Genomic DNA, 23,000 nt, shown 5'->3' with positions numbered 1-23,000 from the left:
TTTTAAGCATGTAGAAGTCTCAATTCAATAAATGCTGGTGATAGCTAAGCAGTGCAAAAGCAAAATATTTTCTACATTTTCTTAAAATATGTAAAACTTTTCAATACTGCCAGTTTGAAGAACTTCAGTTTGCCTGGCAATGTCAATTTCATTATCAGTTCTGTACAAAACTAGGACAACTCCGATTTGAGTGGCTTGAGACTGATGCATTGTAGACTACCTGTAGAACACATTGCATATTTTCATTAGTCTATCCAACATTATTGACATGCACGACTGCATATGTGTATGCAGTCTGATCAGCACCAAAAATTTAGTAGATTGCGTATTTGGAGTTGTTTTACAGTATGAAAGACAACTACCAATAAAACTATTGCTTTACGTAAATCTGTTTCCGAACACGGGTAATGCAGCTAGTATATATATGTATGTGTGATGCCACTGAAACAGTTAGTTGCATTTTGAATTTAAAGTGAAATTTAATTGGTGTCAGGACTTTGTTTTTATACAAACATTTCAAGTAGCAGGATTTATGTTATCATAAAATCAATTCAAACACTTATTTAAATTTGTTGCATCAACATGAGTTATTGATTTTGGGAACATAGTTTTGTGGCAATACCTTTATTACTCACTTGCGTTAACAAGGCAAAGTTAGCAAGCTTTTGCCAAATGAAGAGTTGAAATAGGTATTTATGTAAAATGCATCTACAGTTTTTAATCCAGATAATATTGTATACTAAATTGGTTTATGTCAGTGCAGACATAGCGCAGTTCTGTTCACCAAGGATGCAAGTAAAGGAAGGCCATTATCAAGGTATGTTGCGTTTTTAAATACTATTTTAATACCTTTAATACGTTTCATGATATGGTTTTAGATATAATCTTTATGTCGACAAGAAAGGAGAACAAATATTGCAAATTTATTTTGTGTATGTACATGTATATAGCAATATACTCAAAAACCTAATAATGGGAAGCCTTAATAGCGTTGAAGAAATTTCTTAATATATGGCAAATATATTATTAGGCATAATTTCACTCTACCCTGCAATAATTCTACTCTTTTTCTTATATGAAATGAATTTCACTTTTAATACTGACCAATAGACTTTGCTTACATGGAAGATGTGAGTTGAGGCATCAGAGGCCACACAAAAGTTGTTTAGAATGCTAAAAGCTATTTTTGAGTTTACTCTAACCTTGCAATGTGTTAGACAGCATGCAGAATTTCTAAAACTCACAATATTTTTCTCCGAAATTTTAGTTTAAACAAACTGGCCTTTGAACTTTTCTCTCGCTTAGCAAGATAACACATCATTGGGCTTGGCTAATAAAGCATTTGTTTGTCTTATATTCAAAATCTCTCACTTTTATAAGTCTAAAGATTTGAGTGTTTTTTTATTTATGTAAATTTCTAACAAATTTCAAAAGCCAACCTTTAATAGGGAGAGTTTTTAGAACAATATTGTAAACTTAAGTTTTTGACACTAAAGTTTAATAACTTTTTAAGCAAAAGGGAGGAAAAATATTAATCTTCACAATAATAAAAATCATATTTATCTATTTGTCTGGCTATCTATATTTTGTCTGTCTGTCTGTCTGTCAGTTCATCTGTACGTCAATCTGTATCCCAGCTATGAATGTTAGAAAAAGGATCCCACCACACGGGAGTTAAACCTGAATATTTGATTTTCCAGCAAAGACAAATATCTTTACTGCTATTTGCAGCTCACAACCACTTTGCCACATTTAAAAATAATTCTGCACATAGTTAATACACAATATAATCTTTCACAGAGCACCAGACTACTAGCAGTTTAGTTTATTATATTGACAGCTCCATGACTGCTATAATTGACAGGTATTGACAGCTACATGAGTGTTATAATTGGTATGTATTGACAGTTACTTAACTCTTATAATTGACAGATATTGACAGTTATAGCACTGTTCGAGATGTGAGATCAGTGCTAGAATGCGCTACATTTTGTCATGCTGACGCGGAGTGTGCATCTGCAGTCTACAAAAAAGATAGAATATGCTATCTAATTGGTTCTAATGGCAAAGTGTCTGGAGATGTCAGCCTCAGTCAGGTTACAAAAGGCTACCTTCTTGAAGAAAGGAGTATGTTGTAACACAGTTGTTTCTACTAAGCATTTTTCTCTTATTTTAAAATGATTTTTAATAAGCATTGTTCTGATTTTCTAGAGACATTAAAATATAACAAATAAATGTGATAATTTTGTAAAAAACTAAGGAATGAAAGTAAAAAAACTTACGTAAAGTAAATTAATCAAAACTAAATTTAGCCAAAGTGGGACTAGGTTAGGCTGCATTCTCTAGTATTCACTCTACCACTGAACTTAAGCATTACTGAGGTTTCACTTTCCTCATCTCTAAAGCAACATGTCAGCGCTTCTATCTTCTGCGCTGTTTATTACTTTAGAAATCTGAATTTACCAACAATTAAAGCATTTAAAATTGTTTCACTGATTTTTATCCAAAATTTTAACATTAAAACTAAAAAATGTCTGGATGCATTTACAGTTGTTTGCTGAGCTGAAAAAAACTGAATCGGAGTACAGGGAAATTCATGGAAAATATTTTTTCTAATATATTATTGTTTCAATATTTAAAACTTTAGCACAATCTCCTTATTTGCTCAGTTTTGACTGCACCAAAATGAATAATGGCAGCATTTAGATGATGAACTGAGAAAACAGATTTGCTGTTAGTCGTAGGTTATGCAAGCGAGTTGATTAAGTATAAGTTGATTTTAATAAAGTTATAAAATCACAATAAAGTTATAAAATATAAAGTAGTAAATAGTTATAAAAATACTGCAAACATTATCAATATTAATATGTCTATCATTTTACCAAGTAGCCTAATTTAGTTAAGTTTTAGCATGCCACATCGCTAAAGCTATTATCTCTAAGATTAAAAAAATATATCTGTTAGCATCTTTTGTAGACAATATTTGCCCATTTACTTGCGATGGAGACTCTGTCTGTCTGCTTGACTGTAGCCATGACACACTTTTTGAAGCTGTCTGTGTAGATATCTCAGGAAGTAAGTCCTTATTAATCAATAAACATGTTGAGCATAAATTTTTGCCTTTGTTACGCTTTCAAGCATTTACCTTTGTCTGTATCTGGCAGACGGTTTGTTATTCTAATGAAATAAATTGACAATTTACGAGTGTAGTTTCCATTGATTATGCTTGTTGAAAGCAATATTTAGCAATACTGGATGAAAAAACTGGCTATAAAGCCTATTATAGCGCACTAAGTGATAAAAAGCAAGTACTCTAACTGAATAGTTTAATAAAAATTTGAAATTGGTTTAATAAAAAGTATCATATAGAAAGAAATATTCTATAGTGGTAAAACTAAAAATTTCATATATCCTTAAAATACCATTACATTTTGTTTGTAAATAAATTCTTCTTTTAAAATATAATTGAGCGCACATGCAACATGCTTTATGTGCATGAATAAAATAGGGAATGTTGTACATAGTCATTATCACACTTAAAATTATATAACAAAAATGTCCTTATTTGCAGTACAAAATGGCTGTAACTTTTCTCCTGTCACACAGCTCAAGGAATACTACCTATCTGGTCTTGACGAAACATCAGGGGCTAACGATCACATTTACTTTGTAAGTGCAATTTAATCAGGTCTTGGCATAGTTTTATAATAATGGTCCAGCCAAAATTAGCCGACACCCAAAAAGGGTTTTTCTTAATAGCTTTGTTCTAAAAAACGCCTGCAGGTCATTTTCATCACATTAATGGGTGCTATATCTTTAAACTTTTATAAAATAAATGTACTTTTTTAGGTTCAAAACCAGGATATTAAAAAAGTTATTTGACTGCTTTGAGTTTAATAATTCCACGTAAGATCAGCGCCATTTGAGCTTGTTTGTTACAAAAATAGTTCATTCTAATCAAAGAAGTGTCTGGGTAATAACTGATATATGTGCCTGTAACATGAAGCTTTAACAAGTTCAAATCCACCAACCTTGTAAACTGCTCAAAACTCGTATGCTTGCGCATTAGATTATGGGCTATTCTACAGTAGTCAATCTTCACCCGGTGCCTGAGGAGTCTAAGTATAGCTGCTATTTAACTAAATACGACTGACCATTGTTCTCTTACAACAGTTAATACACTTATTCATTGCGAAGCTGAAATCAATATTTAATTTGGCAACTTGAGAACTCAATTTCCTTTTGACTTTGGTGGCACACAGTATCAATGACTCTGTTTTTGACAGTTGGTGCAATCAATCAAAATAAATGTTTGCCAAAGACTTATCTAAGAAGCAACTAGCTTCTTCAAATATTGAACTTCCTAAACCTGAACTAGATTTGTAAAAAAACTAGATTAAAGCCCAATAACTACCGAATGTTATAATTATCTAAGTATTTGGTTTCCCAGTCATTGTTTACTTAATTAGGATTGCTTCCATTATAAAGTGACTTAACAGTTTTGTTACCAGCATATATATTATTATCTACAACAAAATTAGGCATTCTGATAACTAGTGATGCCTTGTATAGCTTACACCACTATTTAGGAGTTGTATACTATCAAAGTTTAAATTTTTTTTTGGAATCGGTTTGAGAACTAAGGAATAGATTGCAAGTTCAAACTAGAAAATGACTTACAAAGGGAGACTACTTGTGACTGAAATAAATAAACTTCAATAAGTTCCCTTATGTGAACATCTGCAATTTCACATTTTAAAAGAAATTGTCTAGCCTACAAATGAGTGTGATTATAACATAAATGAATAACTAGGTTCCTTTGTTTGAAAACAACTTATCCTTATTAAGAAGCAGTTGAAATATTGAAAAAAATCAACACATCTTACTGAGCACTACCTATACATATACTATTGACATGTGATAACCGAAACCAGTCACAAACACTAACATATAGACATTGTTGCATAAACAGCATTAGCTTTGGTTTGTATGCCAAAGTGGATTATTAGCTAATAGTTGTAAAACCCTTGTGCAAGTTGACAAGTGATTTTAAAAATGTCAGCATCTTTTAAACCAGCTACCTTTGTTTCTCATATTTATTATATCATACAGTTTTGGTGCAAAACTGTACGATAGAGTACATAGTGACACATCCATGGAGTGTCACTGTGCGATACACTCTACAGTCATACTTCAACTTACGAGCTTAATGCGTTCCGAGACTGAGCTCGTATGTCAATTTACTAGCATGTTGGTGCAAATTATTTATATATAGAACAATTAAATATATATTGATTAGTTTCCATACTCTAAAAAAAGCAAATAAAACACTCAAAACAAGATATTGTAACAGAAAGAACATGTTGGTTATTGTCCTTACGTACTACATGCTTTCAAAACGCAACAAATAAAAAATAATGCAAGGAAATGTGATTAATTAAAATGTAAAATTAAATACATACAATAGCAGTTAACACTCGCATTTGCCAGGGAGGGAGATATAAGTTATTCTTCGTTACAACAGTTGATTTGATAAATTTGGATTTTATCAAAGTGTTAAAAGGCAAACTTATAAGCAAACCTGAAACCAAACTTTCATTTTCAACTAAACGTAATTAAAATTTCTTCGGCGTTCATAGTTTGAAGTTTCTCACTGGTTAGCGAGAAAGTTTTCCTTTTTTTCCGCTTTGACAACTAGCCGGCCATTTTAAGATAAACCTATCTAAAGACGTTTGCCTTTGTCGCCCTTGCAATATGTGGCGATTAGGACAAACACGGGTGTCGTCACAAATGGTTAATGCACGACCACTAGCCAACTTGTCCAAATGTCTATTAAACAGTTTGGATAGATAGTGCCGGCCTTTTCGCATAGCATCGCTTCAGTTACGCTGTCACCAGCCAATTGTTTGTCCAATGCCATAGGCGGTCGTGAAGATTGCTGCACCGTTTAAAAACTATGGTTAGTCCTTTTGCGAACTAAATGCCCTGAATATATTCCTTCTGTTTGATAATTATGAATGTATTTATGTTATATTGCCGAGCTAGCTCAATCATGGATACACATTTCGCATATCTTTCCGTTTAATATCAATTGTTATTATTTGCTTTTTCTTTGTATTATCTTTCATTTTACTGGCAAACTTTCGGTCTACACACATTACGTTTAATTCACATAATCCTGCACAGAAAATCGTGCACAAAAAACACGGTACAACAGTATAACCTGAGCAGTTGAAAAATACAGAGTGAGGCTGTTTTCATAAAACACCTCCGGCATACTTGGTAACTGACTCAAGTGCTCGTATCTCAAACATGGCTCGTATGTTAGTGCTAAAACTTGCTTGAAAGCTGGCTCGTATCTCAAGTTTCTCGTACGTTGGAGCACTCGTAAGTTGAAGTATTACTGTATATGTTTCATGCAAATAGTTGTAAAGAGGTTTACACCTTAAATTGAAACAGAAAATTATTTTGTTTGTGGAACAAAATAGCTTTTAATTAAAGAAAACACATCTATAAAATTCTGTTAACATGGGTTTTTTTCAATATTTTATAATACCAATGCATAATAGTAACTGATAAGAGTGTCTCAGACATCTATTTAAGAAACCTTAAATATATAAAGAAGTAGTATAAACTCTAGTAAATAAACCTTAGGAATAAACAGATGTGGAATGGCAGGCCAATATAAAATATTTTATAGTATTATTCACCATATGTAAAGTATATAATATGATCACTTTGACCTTCAGTTTTTATTAGTTTTAATGCAGATGGCACTGCAAACTTTGACCAGTTATGTTAGTGAAATAGCAGGCTGCAGATATTTAGTTTTATACTTAGTACTCCTGGGTTAACAAAGGTTAGATATGTGAGCTCTTTTTTGTTTGGCAATGAGAAATGTCAAACTAAACAGAATTAAAATATGAACAGTGAAATTAGAAAAAATGTCAAATGACTTAACGCTCATAAAATTATCTGTCTTTTAGTCAGCTTTTAAGACTATAATGTAAAGTTGCCATATACTTATGTAGGCAGTAACATTCTCCAAACTTTATCAAAACACAATGTTACGTGTCAGATTCCGGGGAACACTACGTGGAGGCTTCGGAGGCTTAGATAGTTATGGATTTTGGGAGCTCAAGTTTAATGGTAGTTCGTGCAGCAGCCCTGGAGAAATCAAAAGCATTCACTACAACTCTGACTCTGATGTGAGTCATCACAGGGCTTCGGGAAGTAAGTGATCAGCATGAGTTAAAACTTTTGTTTTTTACACCATATTTATTTGCTAGTATGAGCATGGAAATGTAGCTACTGGAGTTGTCTACTCAGTATCAAACCTTGCGTAGCATTTAAAAGGTTTTTAAAATGATTGTTAGATGTTGTATGAAATTTGCTTATATCACCATAAGTTAAACAAGTTGAAAGCCTTTAATTGGCATTTAACAAAAAGGACAAACCATAAAAAGATCTTCAAAACTTTGTTTCATTATTCTGTGGTCTATTTTTGCAGCCTCAAAAATCAGCAAATTTGTAATAGCTGCTGTTTTATATACAGTATAGGAAAAGAACAACATCTGGCTATAATTTGAATTACTAGAATACCAACTATTAGCTTTGGTTTTTGAGATAAATGATTAGATTTTAAAAATTGTATTTTTTTTCATTCTAGCACATTATTCATCATAGACTACCAAAATAAAGATAATTTAAAAGAAATGGTTTGGCTCTACACATTAGGCAGCTTATTGTTGCTGTTTAAACATAAACCAAAAAGCTACTTTAAATGGTTATTGCTAAGTTAAACAACACATTGAAGCAAATGATATAATTGTAGTTTATATGCATCTGTGCACTAATCTTATGGAAATTCATTTCTTGTTTTGCCCAAATCTTTTATGTTGGTTGTTTTATGCCTAAAAGATGAACCTAAACAAAATTTATTCGATTTTACAAAACAGTATATGCATTTTTAAGCATTTGTAAATGTTGCTAATGTTCGAGATGATTTTCCTGAACTTGTTTCAAAATAAAAATTGCAAGAAATTGATTGTGATTAAAATGCTCAAAATAAAAGTATGAGTCAAAATAGAATCACCAGAAGCTAATGTTGCTATAGTTAACATTAAATATTGAGTTGAAGTTGATGTATCACCTGCCTTTTTTGTTAGGCTTTTTGTAACTATAGACACATTATTTACAAATTTGCATAATCTAAATGTATCAAATTAACAGCAATGAAGCTCTGTCGATTTCAATGCTGAAACATCCTGACGGTGAGATAATTTCACACAACAAAAACAATCTGAACTAGTAAAAATGTATCGACACTTTTCAATAAATTCTACTAAATTTTTGTGCAGTTTAATCATTTAAATCTGGTTTTCGATACCTATATTTTGTCTGTAGCCGATCTGTCTTCTTTCACCACAATTATATTCAAAACTTTGCTGGTGTTACTGACTCAATGATACGCTACGTAATAGCATTTAGTTGATTAGTCCCTCAAGCCTATTATAGCCTAGCTACTGAAGAGTTTAATAAAAACTGTTTTTTGAGAATTGCTATGAGAGGTAACTTATAGCCCACTTTTTCTAATATTTATCGTTAAAACAAATTTCTGCAAAGAGCGCTCATTTTTTCCATCATTGCTTCAAGACCTCAATTTTATTTGAAGTGAACAGTTTGTAAGAGTTCGAACCTATTTAGTGTGAAAACAACTCTCTTACGTATCAATTTTGCAGACAAATATTCTTTTTGCAGTTACACTTATTGCTAAAACAAATCTGTAGGAAGATGACTACTAATTAGCTGTTTCATGTTGCAAGATTGAGGAGTTTGTGAGAGTTTAGGTATAGATCGTGTGAAGACAACTCCCTAATGTATCATTTTACAGTCACTGGAATCTGTAAAGGCTTGAACATTGGTAATGTGGAGATAAGTCTTACTGCAAGCCTTTTTCAATCATCAATGTTTCAAGTTGGGTATTTATCAGAAGCTTCTCGTCTTTACGTTGAAGAGTTTGAGCAAGCAGGTAAAATCCTAGTAGTTTGTTTACTATTATCTGAGCCACAACAAGCAATCTTTGGTTGCAGGGATAAGATCTGTGATTTTAAAGCAGCAAAGCATTTGATCAAAGGATAATTTATTTTATTATTTTATATTCAAGCTCTACAAAAGTTAATTCATTAAGCATCTTTGAAAATATTAGGCTATATTTGCTTCACCTCTAAATATGGTTTTTTCAGGTTGTTTGTTAAAGGAGAAGGCAATCTTTTTGATTTGAATAACTAATTTTTCTGACAATGAAAATCGCCATTAAAAAAGGAGATTTCTGAATCATGAGAATAGCAAGTGATAGCATAATAAATCTTAAAAACAAGTAAGGCCTTGTGTATTCGGGTAATGTTTTTTAAATCTTAGTGAACGTGGAACTAGCCCAATGTTAGAATAAAGTTGGCATAACAGATACTTGAAAAATTCAAAATTAATAACGGTTCATTTATACAAGGAGCACCTGCTTTTTGAATGTTTGGCATATGAGTTGTATGCATGGTGGCTGCAGGTGTGTGCACTAGATTTCAGACTAGCAAAATATTATTGAAAAAATTTCAAGATTTTCAGTTATTTTTGGAAAACGCCCCAACACCCGCGAATTCACAACTGTGGAGCAAGTCAGTCGCCATCATTAAAGGCAAATGATTAGCAAAATCTAAAATATTTTAAGTTTTCTCTTCATCAAATGTAGACTGATTTGTAATGCACAACAAATTGTCACATTTTTGTAACTGTATGCAGTTTCACGTTCACTTGAATTGGCAGCAGTCCAAAGTGATTTTTATTAATATCATTGAAGAAACACCTGTCTTTTACAAATATTTTTCATGTAATTAATACAAAGGAAAAGCAGAAGGCATGTTCCAATCAGCATTTCATACAAATTAACGATAACCTTCTATAATAGAAACATGTTAGCTCACACAGCTTATTGAAGGGAGTGTTTTTTCTAAGTTACTAGTTTTAAGTTTAGTTCTAAGTTTTACTAAGCATACTTTGATATAAAAAAATAAATATAATTTGTTAGAGACTAGGCAAGAAAAACTTCTTATGGTTTAAATCAGTCACTCCTCAACTACTTTTAACATGATAACATCATTTATGAATGGAGGAACTGTTTTAATTTTACTGTCACTCGTACCATTGGTTGTCATGTACATCGTGAGAGAGCGTAATGGGTAGTCGGTATTAGTATAAATACTTTGTGAAGTGCAAGTTGGCTGAGTAGCGTAATGTTTAGCGTGGCGGTGCTTAAATCAGAGCAATTGAATTTAATTGCCATGAGAGGCAAAGTTTTTCTTAATACTTTAGTGTGACTTTAAGTTTCCAGATGATATTGCGCTAATTATACATGTAGTAAAGATTATTATTGAATCAAAACTTGTTTTTTTACAGAAGCTGTGCTTGTCTCTAACTGCCCAAGTCTTTCTTTATTCAACATAAAGGAAGAAGTATTTTCTCTCACATCTGATCAGTATAATGAACCTCAACCATATTGGGTGAGTCCCTTCCTTATGTTTGTAGGAATTCTTAAAGAATTGATGGTTCTGATATTTCAGTCAAACAAATACCGATTATAAGCTTACACAGGTAGTCAGCATACATGTATTTCTAAAGATAAACCTCTGACTGCAACACGGATATTTATTATTCGTTACCACCTCTCGTTGTTATCTTGCTTTGTGCTGCTGACTCGGGCTCTCGTACTGCTGGCTTTGCCATTTCACAACGGGCCTCATCATCATCTCTTTGGGTTATCTCTTTTTTACACACCTGACTATATGTTTTCTGCTCTTTATGATTATAACTTTAGTCTATGTATATTTTTTGTTTGCTTGTTGATGAAATAAACACACAAACGCACACACACACACACACACGCACGCACGCACGCACACACACGCATGCACACGCACACGCACGCACACACGCACTCACACACGCACTCACACATGCACGCACAGACACTTAAAGCTGGGCGTAAAAATAAGGTCTTATGCAATCTAATAATGTTGTGTTTGTATATTATAAAGGTATGTAAGGTACTTTGTAAATAGTCAATTTTGCAGTATATGATAATAGCGGTCAGATAAATGCTTTTATCACCCTCTGTAGTCTCATGTAATAAAATTATAAATAAAGAAATAGCCATTGACCAGTTGACATGCTGTGTTTAGAACACCCAGTTATTCTAACAGCATGAAAATTGCTGCTCAATAATAATACCCCTGTGAACCACTCATATTTCTTCTCAAGCTTGTACAAGCTCACAGTTACTTCCACAATTAACAAAATTGGAGTAACCTTTGTGACCAAGTTGGTAGCGTAAACTAGCTTTTGGCAGTCTAGCTACATCGCATGTGCAATTTATTTTTCATTTTCAACTTCCATACATGAATACTGTCTTCAAAACGGGAAATAACTTGAGGAGCACTTTCAATAATGTTTACCAGTTTTCTACATTCTTAAAGCTGCGATGATATCTGGGAGACAATGAAAACACTGCCGGAGACAACAAAACCACAATTAACTAATGATTCCACAAAAAATTTATGAACAAAAAAGATCATGTTATCAGTAAATGACAAACATATGTGGTCTGACATCATCACCAACATTAACAGTATTTCCCTGCTACATGTATAACAATTATTTTTAATCTGTTTTATTTCTTTACACTTCTATAAATTATCTCAAGCAACAAACCAATTTTGCTGCTTTCATTTCACATCTCGGTTTTATTGTGGTTGTTTCACCTGAAAACTAGTTTTACCTTTAATGAGCCTATTCAGCTGGATCCCTCATTTTCTTTCTTTCTCGACTTTCCAACCTTTCTCCTCTCTCTTTCTCTCCCTTTCTTTTGGTCACCAACTCTCTCTTTTCTCCTAGTCTTTTTCTCTCTATCTCGCTTCTCCTTTCTCTCTCTCTCCCTTTCTCTTTATTTCTTCATTGTGATTTTTTTTCTCTATTTCTATCTCTATCTATCTCCTTCTATTTCTCCTTAACTAGCAGTTTCTTTCTTCTTTCATTTTCGAACTCAGTTTCTATCATTCTTCGTTGTTCTCACTCTATTTTATTACCTCTGTCTCACTTTCATTCCCTCTCACTCCTTCTCTCTCCCTCTCTCTCCCTCTCATTCCCTCTCTCTCCCTCTCATTCCCTCTCATTTTCTCTCTTTCCCTCTCTCTCACTCCTTATCACTCCCTCTCACTCCCTCTCACTCCCTGTCACTTCCTGTCCCTCCCTCTCTCTCCCTTTTTCTCTCCCTCCTTCTCCCTCCCTTTCCTTATCTTTCCCTCTCTTTCTCTTCCTCTCTCTTCTTGTCATTCCCTCTCACTCCCTCTCTCTCCCTCTCTCTCCCTCTCCCTCCTTCTCCCTCCATCTCCCTCCCTCTCCCTCCCTCTTTTTTTCCCTCACCCACCCCCTCTCTCTCCCTCTTTTCCTCTCTCGCCCTCTTTCTATCTCTCCCTCTCTCTCCCTTTCTCTCCCTTCCCCTCCCTCTGTCTCTCTCTCTCCCTTTTTCTCTCCCTCCTTCTCCCTCCCTCTCTCTCTCCCTCTATTTCACTCCTACCTCCCTCTCACTTCCTCTCACTCCCTCTCACTCCCTCTCACTCCCTCTCGCTCCATTTCACTCCCTATCATTCCCTCTCACTCCCTCTCACTCCCTCTCACTCCCTCTCACTCCATCTCCCTCTCTTTTCTTCCCTCTCTATTTCTCTCCCTCTCTCACTACCTCTCTCTCATTTTTTCCCTCCCTCTTTCTCTCCATCCTTCTCACTCCCTCTCCCTCCCTCTCACTTCCTTTCACTCTCTCTCTCACTCCCTCTCACTTCCTCTCACTCCCTCCCACTCCATCTCACTCTTTTCACACTCTCTGAATCCCTCTTACTCCCTCTTTCATTTGGTTTAACTAATCATATTCTTAAACTACTTAAGTTTAAAAGTTCTTTTAGTAGGCATAGTTTGTTTTACATGGAAGTTAATTTTATAAGTTATCTAAACTCATAAAAGTGGTAGCCCAATGAGTTTGCGAGCGATGGATAACAAATCCGCTACATAAGCAAGCGTTGTGTAGTGAGCAGAAACTCAGCACTATGTTTTCATTGCTTTAGCTTTTTTTACCAACGTTGTGTGCATATTTAGAAAAAAAATTTCCTCTGGCAAACAACAACTGCACTATATTTTATAATATATAACTGACTACAATTAAATTATTCTCTTTAAACAAAAGTTACAAAACAAGATTCAGTCAACTAGATTTGAATAGACTTTAAATTTGTTTGCTACTAGCTTAGGTAACAACTATAAGTTCAGTTTTTTTTCAGAAATTTTTGTAATCGACTTTCATACTTGCAAATCATTTAAATAAGTAAGAGGGAAATTTGGTGTACAATATTAAATCTTAGTATTCTAGTAAAATCATTAACATAATAACATACTAACAGTATACAAAAGCAGCTCTTGTCTATATCTGTCAAGCCTCTTCATCTTCATTTTTCTTTGCAGAGCACAATGTACAGAAAAGTAGAAAACAGCACATTCCTAAAGATTAACATGGATATTGTCATGGGGATGTCTACAACAACAAAGAAGTGTGCCATGTGGTCTATCATTGTAAGTGGTGTTTTTTGCTTAATTATTACACCTTAGTTTCCTTTTAGGATCATCTTTATTTTTGCTTGCAAAACAATAATAAAAAGAAGTTTTGTCACATACTTGAGCTTATTTGAATTTTCTATCACTATGACAAGCAAATGGTAAAGAAACGACTTTATTAATATATTCAGAATTTTTTCACATAAAACTATATGGCACTTTCAGCAGCAAACTTTATTAACTATACATGTATTTCACATTTGTGTAACTTCATAGTGCACTATTGGTAAATAAAAACAATTCTATCTAGTAAACTGCAATAAACTGTCAACTATAATTACCATACAGTGCTATAAGAGAAAAACAGTCATACATGCATATAATTATATTCACAACTACTCCTCTGCGTATTAAGCATAATGGCAAAGCTATTTATGAAAATTTTGAGTGCTTGTTTAACTGTAAAACACAAACATGATATGCCTAGATGCTTTCATGGTCTTGCAGATCAATGGAAATGATTGTCAACCAGTGCCATTTGGAAAAGTATTGATTTACTTTGATGGAGCTAGTAATGTACAGAATGAAACTCGCTCTGTTGAAGGTCTGTAGTTAAACTGATTATGGCCTTTCTTTGCTTTTGACATCCCAATGAAAATACAGCAGTTTGGATTTGTTGCATATGCTGTAGTTACACTGATTTTTATGATTTGTTTCTAGATTTTGCCACTGAACATTTTTGTAGAACCTTGGTGTCATCTAATGCCAATAAACATTGCTGTTACACAGTTTCATAACACTTCGTTCCTATGCATGGCTGTGACAAAATGCTTTAATACATTGCTGTAATACATGACTGTAACACATTGCTGGCATCATTACTAAAATTCAGAATTGATTCAACTCATTTTCTTTGAAAGAAGATTTAAAATGACTACTATAGCCGCCGTTGGTAATGTTATTTCCCTTGTTCACTATTTACTTTTTATGAACAGAGTTAATGACAAACAAAATGCTAAAATAAAGACAGCTGCCAAAATTTGGTAAATAAATTATTCATGGTTGTTTCAAAAAAGTATACATAAAATTAAGCACTAACCCACTTACAACTTGAAAGTCTATAAGTAGGAAAAAACTTGTCACAGCAGCTAATTTGCCTTGATGCTCCCAATACTTAAATAAAATAGTTTTCACTTTTGTTTTTTGGAAAGGTAAATCAACAGCTAAAGCATTGAGTAGTGAAATACTACAAATATGTGACCAAGCATAATGTAACATGCTATGGTGTGAGTGTGCTGGCGATCTGCTAGAGCCAACCCTGCGTTGAGCGCATTGTTTATTGGTAGCTAACAAAGTATTCAAAAAAATAATTAGAAATATTTATAGCTTCACAAAGAGTGGATATTAGTGAATTAGTATTTTATTAGTATAATTTATTTTTATTAATTTTATCTGTTACTGTATTTCACAGTTTAACTACATGTAAACACACATAAAAAATATTTTAATTTGCAGTCACTGCCATTATGATTGTTTTTTGTTGTAAGGATTAATTACAACAAACCAGCAAAGATTCATGCTAGCAATCTCTAGTTTAATTTTTATTGTATACAATTTTAATGCAAATGGAGTGGTCCATTGAGTTATGGTAATGATATGCGTGTGAGTACTAGTTATGGCAGTGAGTAAAATAGTCCTATGAGTTAGGAAAGTGAATCAAAAAATTTTATGAGTTTTGACACTGAGTCAAGTAATAACACAATATTGGTAGTGAATCAAGTGATTGCTTGATAAGTTCAGATAGGGATTCATGTGATCAGATAAACTTGTTATGTTAATCATATAAGTTGTTGCAGTAAAATATATGCACTCATCAGCAAAGAAAGTCAACAAAGACTAAACCTAATTAGTAATATCTAACTTAATTTTGTGAAAAAAGGTGGTTTACCGAAACATTGGCCATTACTTCATCATTAAAACAAAGTCTTCTTTTGTGCATAAAAGTTAAGTTTTCATTTGTTTCAGTGGAAGGATACTGTAAAAATATTCCGGCAGGAGATTTGGAAATTGCTCTCTATATCGGAACGTGTGTGGCAGTAAGTCATGATGCAAGCGGGGTATTCACCGGATGGCCAGGTCTGTCTCAGCGTCTGATCATTGAAGAGTACAGGGTGTCAACTAACATTAACTCAGGTAGTTACAATTCTCAATACTTGCACATGGCTGATACATATCAGGTATCTTAAAGAGCCGGTAGAATTAATGACAAACCTAATGTATATTATTCAAGTTATACACAAGTGGACAAGTGTGCTATTTAATTTTAACGTTAATAGTACTCCTTAGATATAAGCTCTTTGAGCACGACTGCTAGTTGCACACAGCTTCAATAATGTCTACTCTTGTGTAGCAACAAGACTTTTCTCTCTACCAAAAGATCTGGGATTTCTGATATTGAGGAAATACACTTGGCAGTCTGCAAGAATAAAGGCCGTCTACTCGCTAACCAAAATTTCTCACCAATACTTCTACCTGAAAAGAGTGAACACTCATATAAGCCCTTGCTTATTCCACTTTGTCTCTTTGCTAGCACCAGCGTACTCACTAGTAAACAGTGTATAATACAATGGGGACACAGTTATACAGATAACGAGTATGTTTAGTAAGAATAAGACATTGCCGAAAATGTTCATATTTATGTTGCAACATAATTATCACACGTCTGTTTCTATTTGTAACAATAGTAAACACATTCATTTTAGACCAATCTATATGAGTTGTTTTCACAACATTTCAGGAGTTAGGATTGAAGAACATTTAGTTATTTTCCTAAAGATCCAGCATATGTTATTAGACGAATATATTTGCCTCAACACAATTTAAATAAATTGGTGGTTCAAGGATTTTCAATCAATAGCTAAACATTTATTTAATATATTCAGTATAAACAGCTGATGTTCTATGGCTGCTCATTTGATTCTCAACTCAGCTTTATCAAGCATTAAAGTTGACAGTTTTGTAATGCGTTGTCTTTCCTGTAGATGTTGTGAACGCTTCTGTAAAAACTGGTTCACACTATTTGCCTATTTGCCATTTGTGATAACAAAGTTCATACTATCTCAAGCCCATGAGCATTTACACCAACAAAATACCTGCGACATATCATCTTCACTATACAATGCACTTGTGAAGTTGATAAAATAGTAGTCTTGCAGACACTGTCATGAAAAAAAAATTCTAAAAATCTGTGGCGATCAGGCACCATCACTGAAGTTGTACATTTTGCATAGGCTGTCATGAATGCTTGGGGAACTATCGGTCAGGTTTGACAGATGCAATCTTTTCTAAAGTATACGCGTTGCCTTGATGATGCCTTTGGTAAATAGGGCACATAATCGGCAAACAATTGAGGCAAAATAGTAAAACCCAGGTATAAATTAATATTCACCGTTGCTGAGCTGAGCTATGTTTTTCCTTATCTATAGCATATACTTATTTCCAAGAGTAAGAAATCATTGTTAATAATGGTGCCATGTTCCATGATGCCATGATTGTCAGTAACGCCTTGATACTGTCCTTAATATTTTCAAATGTTTATTTTGAACAGTCTGCTGCTCTAGAGACAGTTTCATACTTCTTCTAACTCTGCATCTTGTCATGTGTTATTCTTTTTTCATCTCATCACTTAAAATGTTTTTTTAGCTCCTCTATTTGGTTCTTTCCAGAGTTTTAAAGAGTGAGGCTTAAAAAGTTGGCTCCATTTTCTTTTCTTTTGTAAAGACTAGACACGTAAATTTTGCTTAGATATATTCAAAGTTGAATGCTGATGTAAATTTTAATGACCTCATGTTTTATATAAAACGTTCACATTGTTTGCCAAATAAGTTAGTCTCAGAAGTCAGTCTAAAGGAGCTTCATCACTCATTTTAGCTGTAATTTATAGACAGCAGTAAAACAAGAAGATATACTTTCTTGCACAGGTTTCTTGAGTTGAGTTCTTTAGCAATGGTGAATGTGATGAGTACCTACAGTAGATGATTGTACATAACAATGTTCTCATAATTTTAAATACTGTCTATAACTTTTCTTATTTTATCACTCATTTTCTTGGCCTACTTTAAGTTATGAAGGAGCAGTATGTAGATCTTTTACACATAAGTTAATTGTCTTTACTGTGCTATTTGTAAAATAGTGTGAACTGCTATAATAAAGTACAGTGGAGGACATTATCGAACTACCTGAGATCGACCTAGCGCAAGCCAGCCTGGCCTGTGTCTGCTTGACACAAACAAAATATATTACGGGGCAAAGCATTCAAAGCATTCACACATATAAAAAACGTGGACAAGACCAAAAAAACCGAGACCATTTTTTTCGTGTGCGAACTTGTTGAATGTGTTGTACCATGATCAGAAGTGTGGCAAATAGCCTACATGTATTAGACACAAAGCGTGCTGATGTATTTGTGCATGTGAAGTTGGTAGAGGTGAGCATGCAACTTCTTTAAATTCACGACAGCAGTAAGATTGGTATCTTTCCAAACTTCACATCAATGCTTAGACTAGAAACACATTCTCCTGCTTTAAAAGTGGTGGCTGAAAAAAACCCTTAAACTTTGGAGTAAGTCATGCGTATAAAACTGCAGCACAAACTCCAAGCTACTAAAGGAGGTTGTTTTAAAAGCTGCAGCCCGTAAAGATTTTCCGTAAAAGTGGCAGATGCATGCTCAGAGTCCCCACACAGATGAAATGCCACATAGATGAGCCAGAAGCGCCAACCCAAAAACAGACCAATTTGGTGATGATCACAGAAAATGGGGCTAAGTTGGTAATTGTCAAAATTTAGATAGTTGCACAGCTTAACAAATGACAGCTTACAAATTCCATGTAGAAATAATCTTGTTTTTACTTTGTTCCAAATTGATTTCATCATCAAAAGTCTGCATACATCGTTTCAAACTGGTTGAAACATGATTACGAGATAATCGCGCTTCAAGTTTCGAGTGATGTAACTATTTGTTTGCAGTTGGAATCACCATAGCAACCACTATTAAATTTAGTCAAACTTGTACAAATACATAGGTTCTAGGACAGAATGTTAGGCTGAATGTAAATATTTACATTAGAAAGTTCTGATTATTACATGTCTATACATAGTATTAGCTACAAGCCCGGGGGTTCACGCTCTTCTATTAAATCCCAAGGGCTAGCTGAGATGGTATAAAATGCACCCTTTCCCCTGACTTACACATTATTAAAAAACTACTCCTTATCACTTTATCACCACAGATTAACTGCCCCTTTTTTGCTCATGAATACCCCTTTCCACTGTGTGGAAAGGGGTATATATATGTACCAAGCTAAAAACATACCCTATTGTATAAAAACACTCTAGAGTGTGAGGCAACCAAAAAGACACCCCTAAAACATGCTGTTCTTGTCGAGACTTGGAGATGAATAAAAGAGAGTGATTCACCTGGGGCTATAAGCTGATAACCAAATTTTTTTGATGGCAAAATTTTACTTTTTATTGCATAAGAGTATGGTAACATGCAACATAAAATAAATTTCTACTTGTAGGCAATACAATAAAAATTAATTCTAAAGACAAATATTTGAATTAAAAAATTTCCATTAGTAATGATCCATTTTAGTAATGATCTATACCAAGCGCGTCCAACAGGTGGCTTTTGACCGCACTCGACCCTCGGCTTGGTTTTTGTGGCCCCGAATGCAAGCATATTTAAAATAATTTTTATCGGTTTTTCTTTGTTCTTGGGTTATAGTTAGTGACTGCAGCTTTGGGTAGTGAGTGTAAAAACGTACCAACTGACATTATTGAAAATTTTGGAATGCTTCATGGAATTTCAATTACCGCCTTTATTTCTATTAGCTGATTGAACATCTCACACAGGACTCCCCAATCTGAGCTGGAAAATGTTCTGCAGCTTATTGGATGCTAGCGAAATACATATTGCTCAGTTACAATTATGGCCACTCGCCGAAAGGTTGATCGCAAGGGAAGAGTATTTAATAGCAGTTGGAATTTGCAATACTTTATCAAATAATACGAAGAGGCCAAGCAATATGTGTAATATGCAATCAAGTACATGTAGTTGCGGTGCTTAAAGAGTACAGCATAAGTCGACATTATATAACTCGTGATAGCGCATATGAGCAATACTCAGTTCGTGACAGACAGAAAAAATACGACTCACTATCATCCAACAGCATGCAACAGCAGCAACATTTCACAAGATATCCAGAGATCAGGTGCTAGGAAGTTGGAATAACAAATCGGCGTGTCAGGCTACCAAGAGTCCAGAAAGCTGTTTCCTAATCATATCAAAAATGGTTAAATAAAAGGGGATGAGTAGTTCCGTAAGAGGTGTATTATAATGCTCTTATGACAGGATACATAAATACTAATATAGAAGTTGATTAACATGATGAGTTCCTTTGTTTCACAATGACAGGTATTCATGGGCTGTGTAACTAAAGATTACAAATGCTGGGGGCTTCACACCTCCCCAGCCAATGAGTCTCTAGCTCTACATATAGCTTAGAGACCCATTCTGTCCCAGAATAGTAAAGAATAAAAAATGTATATAGGTATATATAGACAGTTAGAGTATAATAATTTGTGGTACACATTCCGTGTGGTGATGTCAGTGTAGTGTGGCTTCCATTGTCGGATAAAAAAATAATTGTATAAGAATCATTGTTCGTTCTTGGTAGTTGAAGTTTAAAGTGGTAGTATCTGGACTATTGGTAGTTTCTGGACTATAGGTAATTGACACGTCGGATTTGTCCTTCCTTTACAATAATGGTGCTGTGTCCATGCAGATCTACAATAACAGTGAAGCAGCAGAAAGTATGCAACTAATTAATATACATGTAATGTTATATTTGACCTTATAGAAGTAAACCTTATAATCCATATTTTTGCACTACCTCTGTATCAAAAAGATTTTATTACTACTTCAAAACGGGGTAGGCTATCAAATAGGAATTATAAAGCTTTTACAAATCAATTCTAAATAAAGGGGTTGTCTACTCGACTCAATAAAATATAGTTCAATATAGATTATAGACTCAATAGCTTTTTTTTATTTATTTTTTTTTATATACCATGAGTTAAATATAAAGTTAAATTTAATGTTTCCTCCTCTCCCCCTTCGATCGCAATCTGCTGTGCAGATGTGTAGTTAGTGTTGGTTATTAATGTGACGGCATTTTGAAGTAAAGTAAATATGCGTAGAAACTCGCCAGGTGAATGAATGTGGTTATAGTCAGTGTCAATCCTCATAATTGTCGTAGAAATAGTGTTGATAGCTGTATCTTCCATGGTATAGTTGAGAGGGGGGGGCAAATGTGGGAAGGCAACTCCTCCAAATATGTGTGTGTAGTTTCCTAAACATAAATCATTCTAGCGCCAGCACAACAGTTCTTGTTCCTTTTATATGTGAATGGTAACCAGTGCAGCTGCAGCTCAATGGGTCTCTTGACATTGTCATTAAACTTTTAGCAGTGGAGTTGGCCATTTCTAAGTACAGGATAAAGTACCTGATTTAGGGGTTGCTTATAGAAATATCACAACCCCTGCCAAACTCCGGATGGGACTGGTATTCTGGCTACCAGCTAGCTCAGTTAGGTGGACTCCGGTGTCATATAGAAAGTATGTGTTGCGTCATGGCTTGAGCACTATCATTGTTTTTAGGCTAAAACTCAAAGCATGGTTACGAAATGCTTGAAAGGGGAAGGTACCAGAATGAGAAACAATCATCTTGCTTTTTAGGGGACCAGCTCGCATGTCATAGGAGGAAATTCCTGATAAGTATCAAAATAGCTAAATGGGAATACAAACAAAATTATATACTAGCAAAAATTGTGGTACTGCGCAATTCAAATTTAGAAAGTCGAATAAAATACTCAATGGATACTATAATCTCTATACCAAAATATATTTAGAAGTAAAAAAATAAAACTGTTGTCTTATTTCTAATACTTTCCATTAGCAACTAAAGTATCTATTGGCGAGGGCGCAGGTTGTAACTATGCCCTACAGAGGGTACGGGTTTGTCGCTAGCTGGTGTCTGAACTATAGTGGTAGGCCGCTTTCTAGACACATACTCTGCAGGCGTGAAATGCTCTAGGGGCGATTTAGTTTTCTTTAGTCTTTCCAGATGAGCCATGAATTCGACGCCTATGGGGTCGCCATGGGCATCCATAATTTTAACATACGCGTTCAACCCTCGAAGGCTGGTAATAATATATGGGCCATGGAAGCACCTTGTAAACTTTTTGACCTGGCCAAGTTCGGTCCGCGGAACCCATATGTACACGGTGTCGCCTACTTTGTATTCATGTCCCTTGACATTTAAATCGTGATAAAACTTGTAAGCGTGATGGGCCGTTTCAATATTTTCACTCGTCAAACGCCAAGCAGCTGACAAAAACTCTCGTGTTAATTCTGCCACATTTTTGTTTTTGTTATACGATCTTGGCATTGCTACTGGCATGCACAAATCAAATGGAATTTCGATTTCCCGTCCAAAATTGAGGTATGTCGGGCTAAAACCAGTGCTCGTATGAGTCGTGTTATTGTAGCTATGTACCACAAAAGGGGTGAGTTTGTCCCAGTCTGTCTGTTTATGATTTACCATTGCTGAAATCAACGAGCTATATGTTTGAAACCAACGCTCGATTAGACCATTACCAGCAGCATGGTATGGCGTGCACTAGCGCTTCTCAATGTTAAGCATTTTTGTTACTTCACTCATTAAAAAATTCGCAAATTCTGTTCCATTATCTGTTAGGAATATACTAGGAATTCCAAATGGCAAGATTACAGCAGCAATAAGCGATTTTGCAATAGTTGCAGTCTCCTTGTTCGGTATGGGAACAGCCACTACAAACTTGGAGAAGCTGCATTGGAAGCCTAACAAGTATTTATTACCACTGGCAGTGAGTGGAGGTGGACCTAGCAAATCTCCACTCACTCTCCAAAAGGGTCTTTCACAATCAATTGGCTTTAAAGGATAAACAGGGATGGTGTCCAAACGTTTTCGTTGGTTACACAGCACACATGCCTCGACAAATTCTTTAACAATCCTATTCATACCAAGCCAATAGTATTTTAGACTAATTCTACTCAGAGTTCTCTTGGCACCTACATGACAGCCAAACAGTCCATTGTGATAGGCCTGCATCAAATCTACCTGCATGCTTTCTGGTACGCACAAAAGGGGCCTTGCACAGTTTTCTGGCTCAAAATAAAGAGTGTTATCATGCACCGAGTAATGATTTTTGTGCATTTGCAAGTGTTTATGTTGGTTGGGATTGAGGTTT

General features: G+C 34.5%; 1 protein-coding gene across 1 annotated transcript; it reads right to left on the bottom strand.

Annotated features, from left to right (window-relative positions):
- Positions 1 to 21,679: 21,679 nt before the first annotated feature.
- LOC137388015 (uncharacterized) lies at positions 21,680 to 22,315 on the bottom strand. The gene has a single exon (XM_068074535.1). It carries the CDS (start codon positions 22,313 to 22,315, stop codon positions 21,680 to 21,682), a length of 636 nt encoding a protein of 211 aa, XP_067930636.1.
- Between the last annotated feature and the right edge of the window lie 685 nt (positions 22,316 to 23,000).

Source organism: Watersipora subatra, chromosome 2 (genome assembly GCF_963576615.1).
Source record: "Watersipora subatra chromosome 2, tzWatSuba1.1, whole genome shotgun sequence".
NCBI lineage: Eukaryota > Metazoa > Bryozoa > Gymnolaemata > Cheilostomatida > Watersiporidae > Watersipora > Watersipora subatra.
This window is presented reverse-complemented; position numbering and strand designations above follow the sequence as displayed.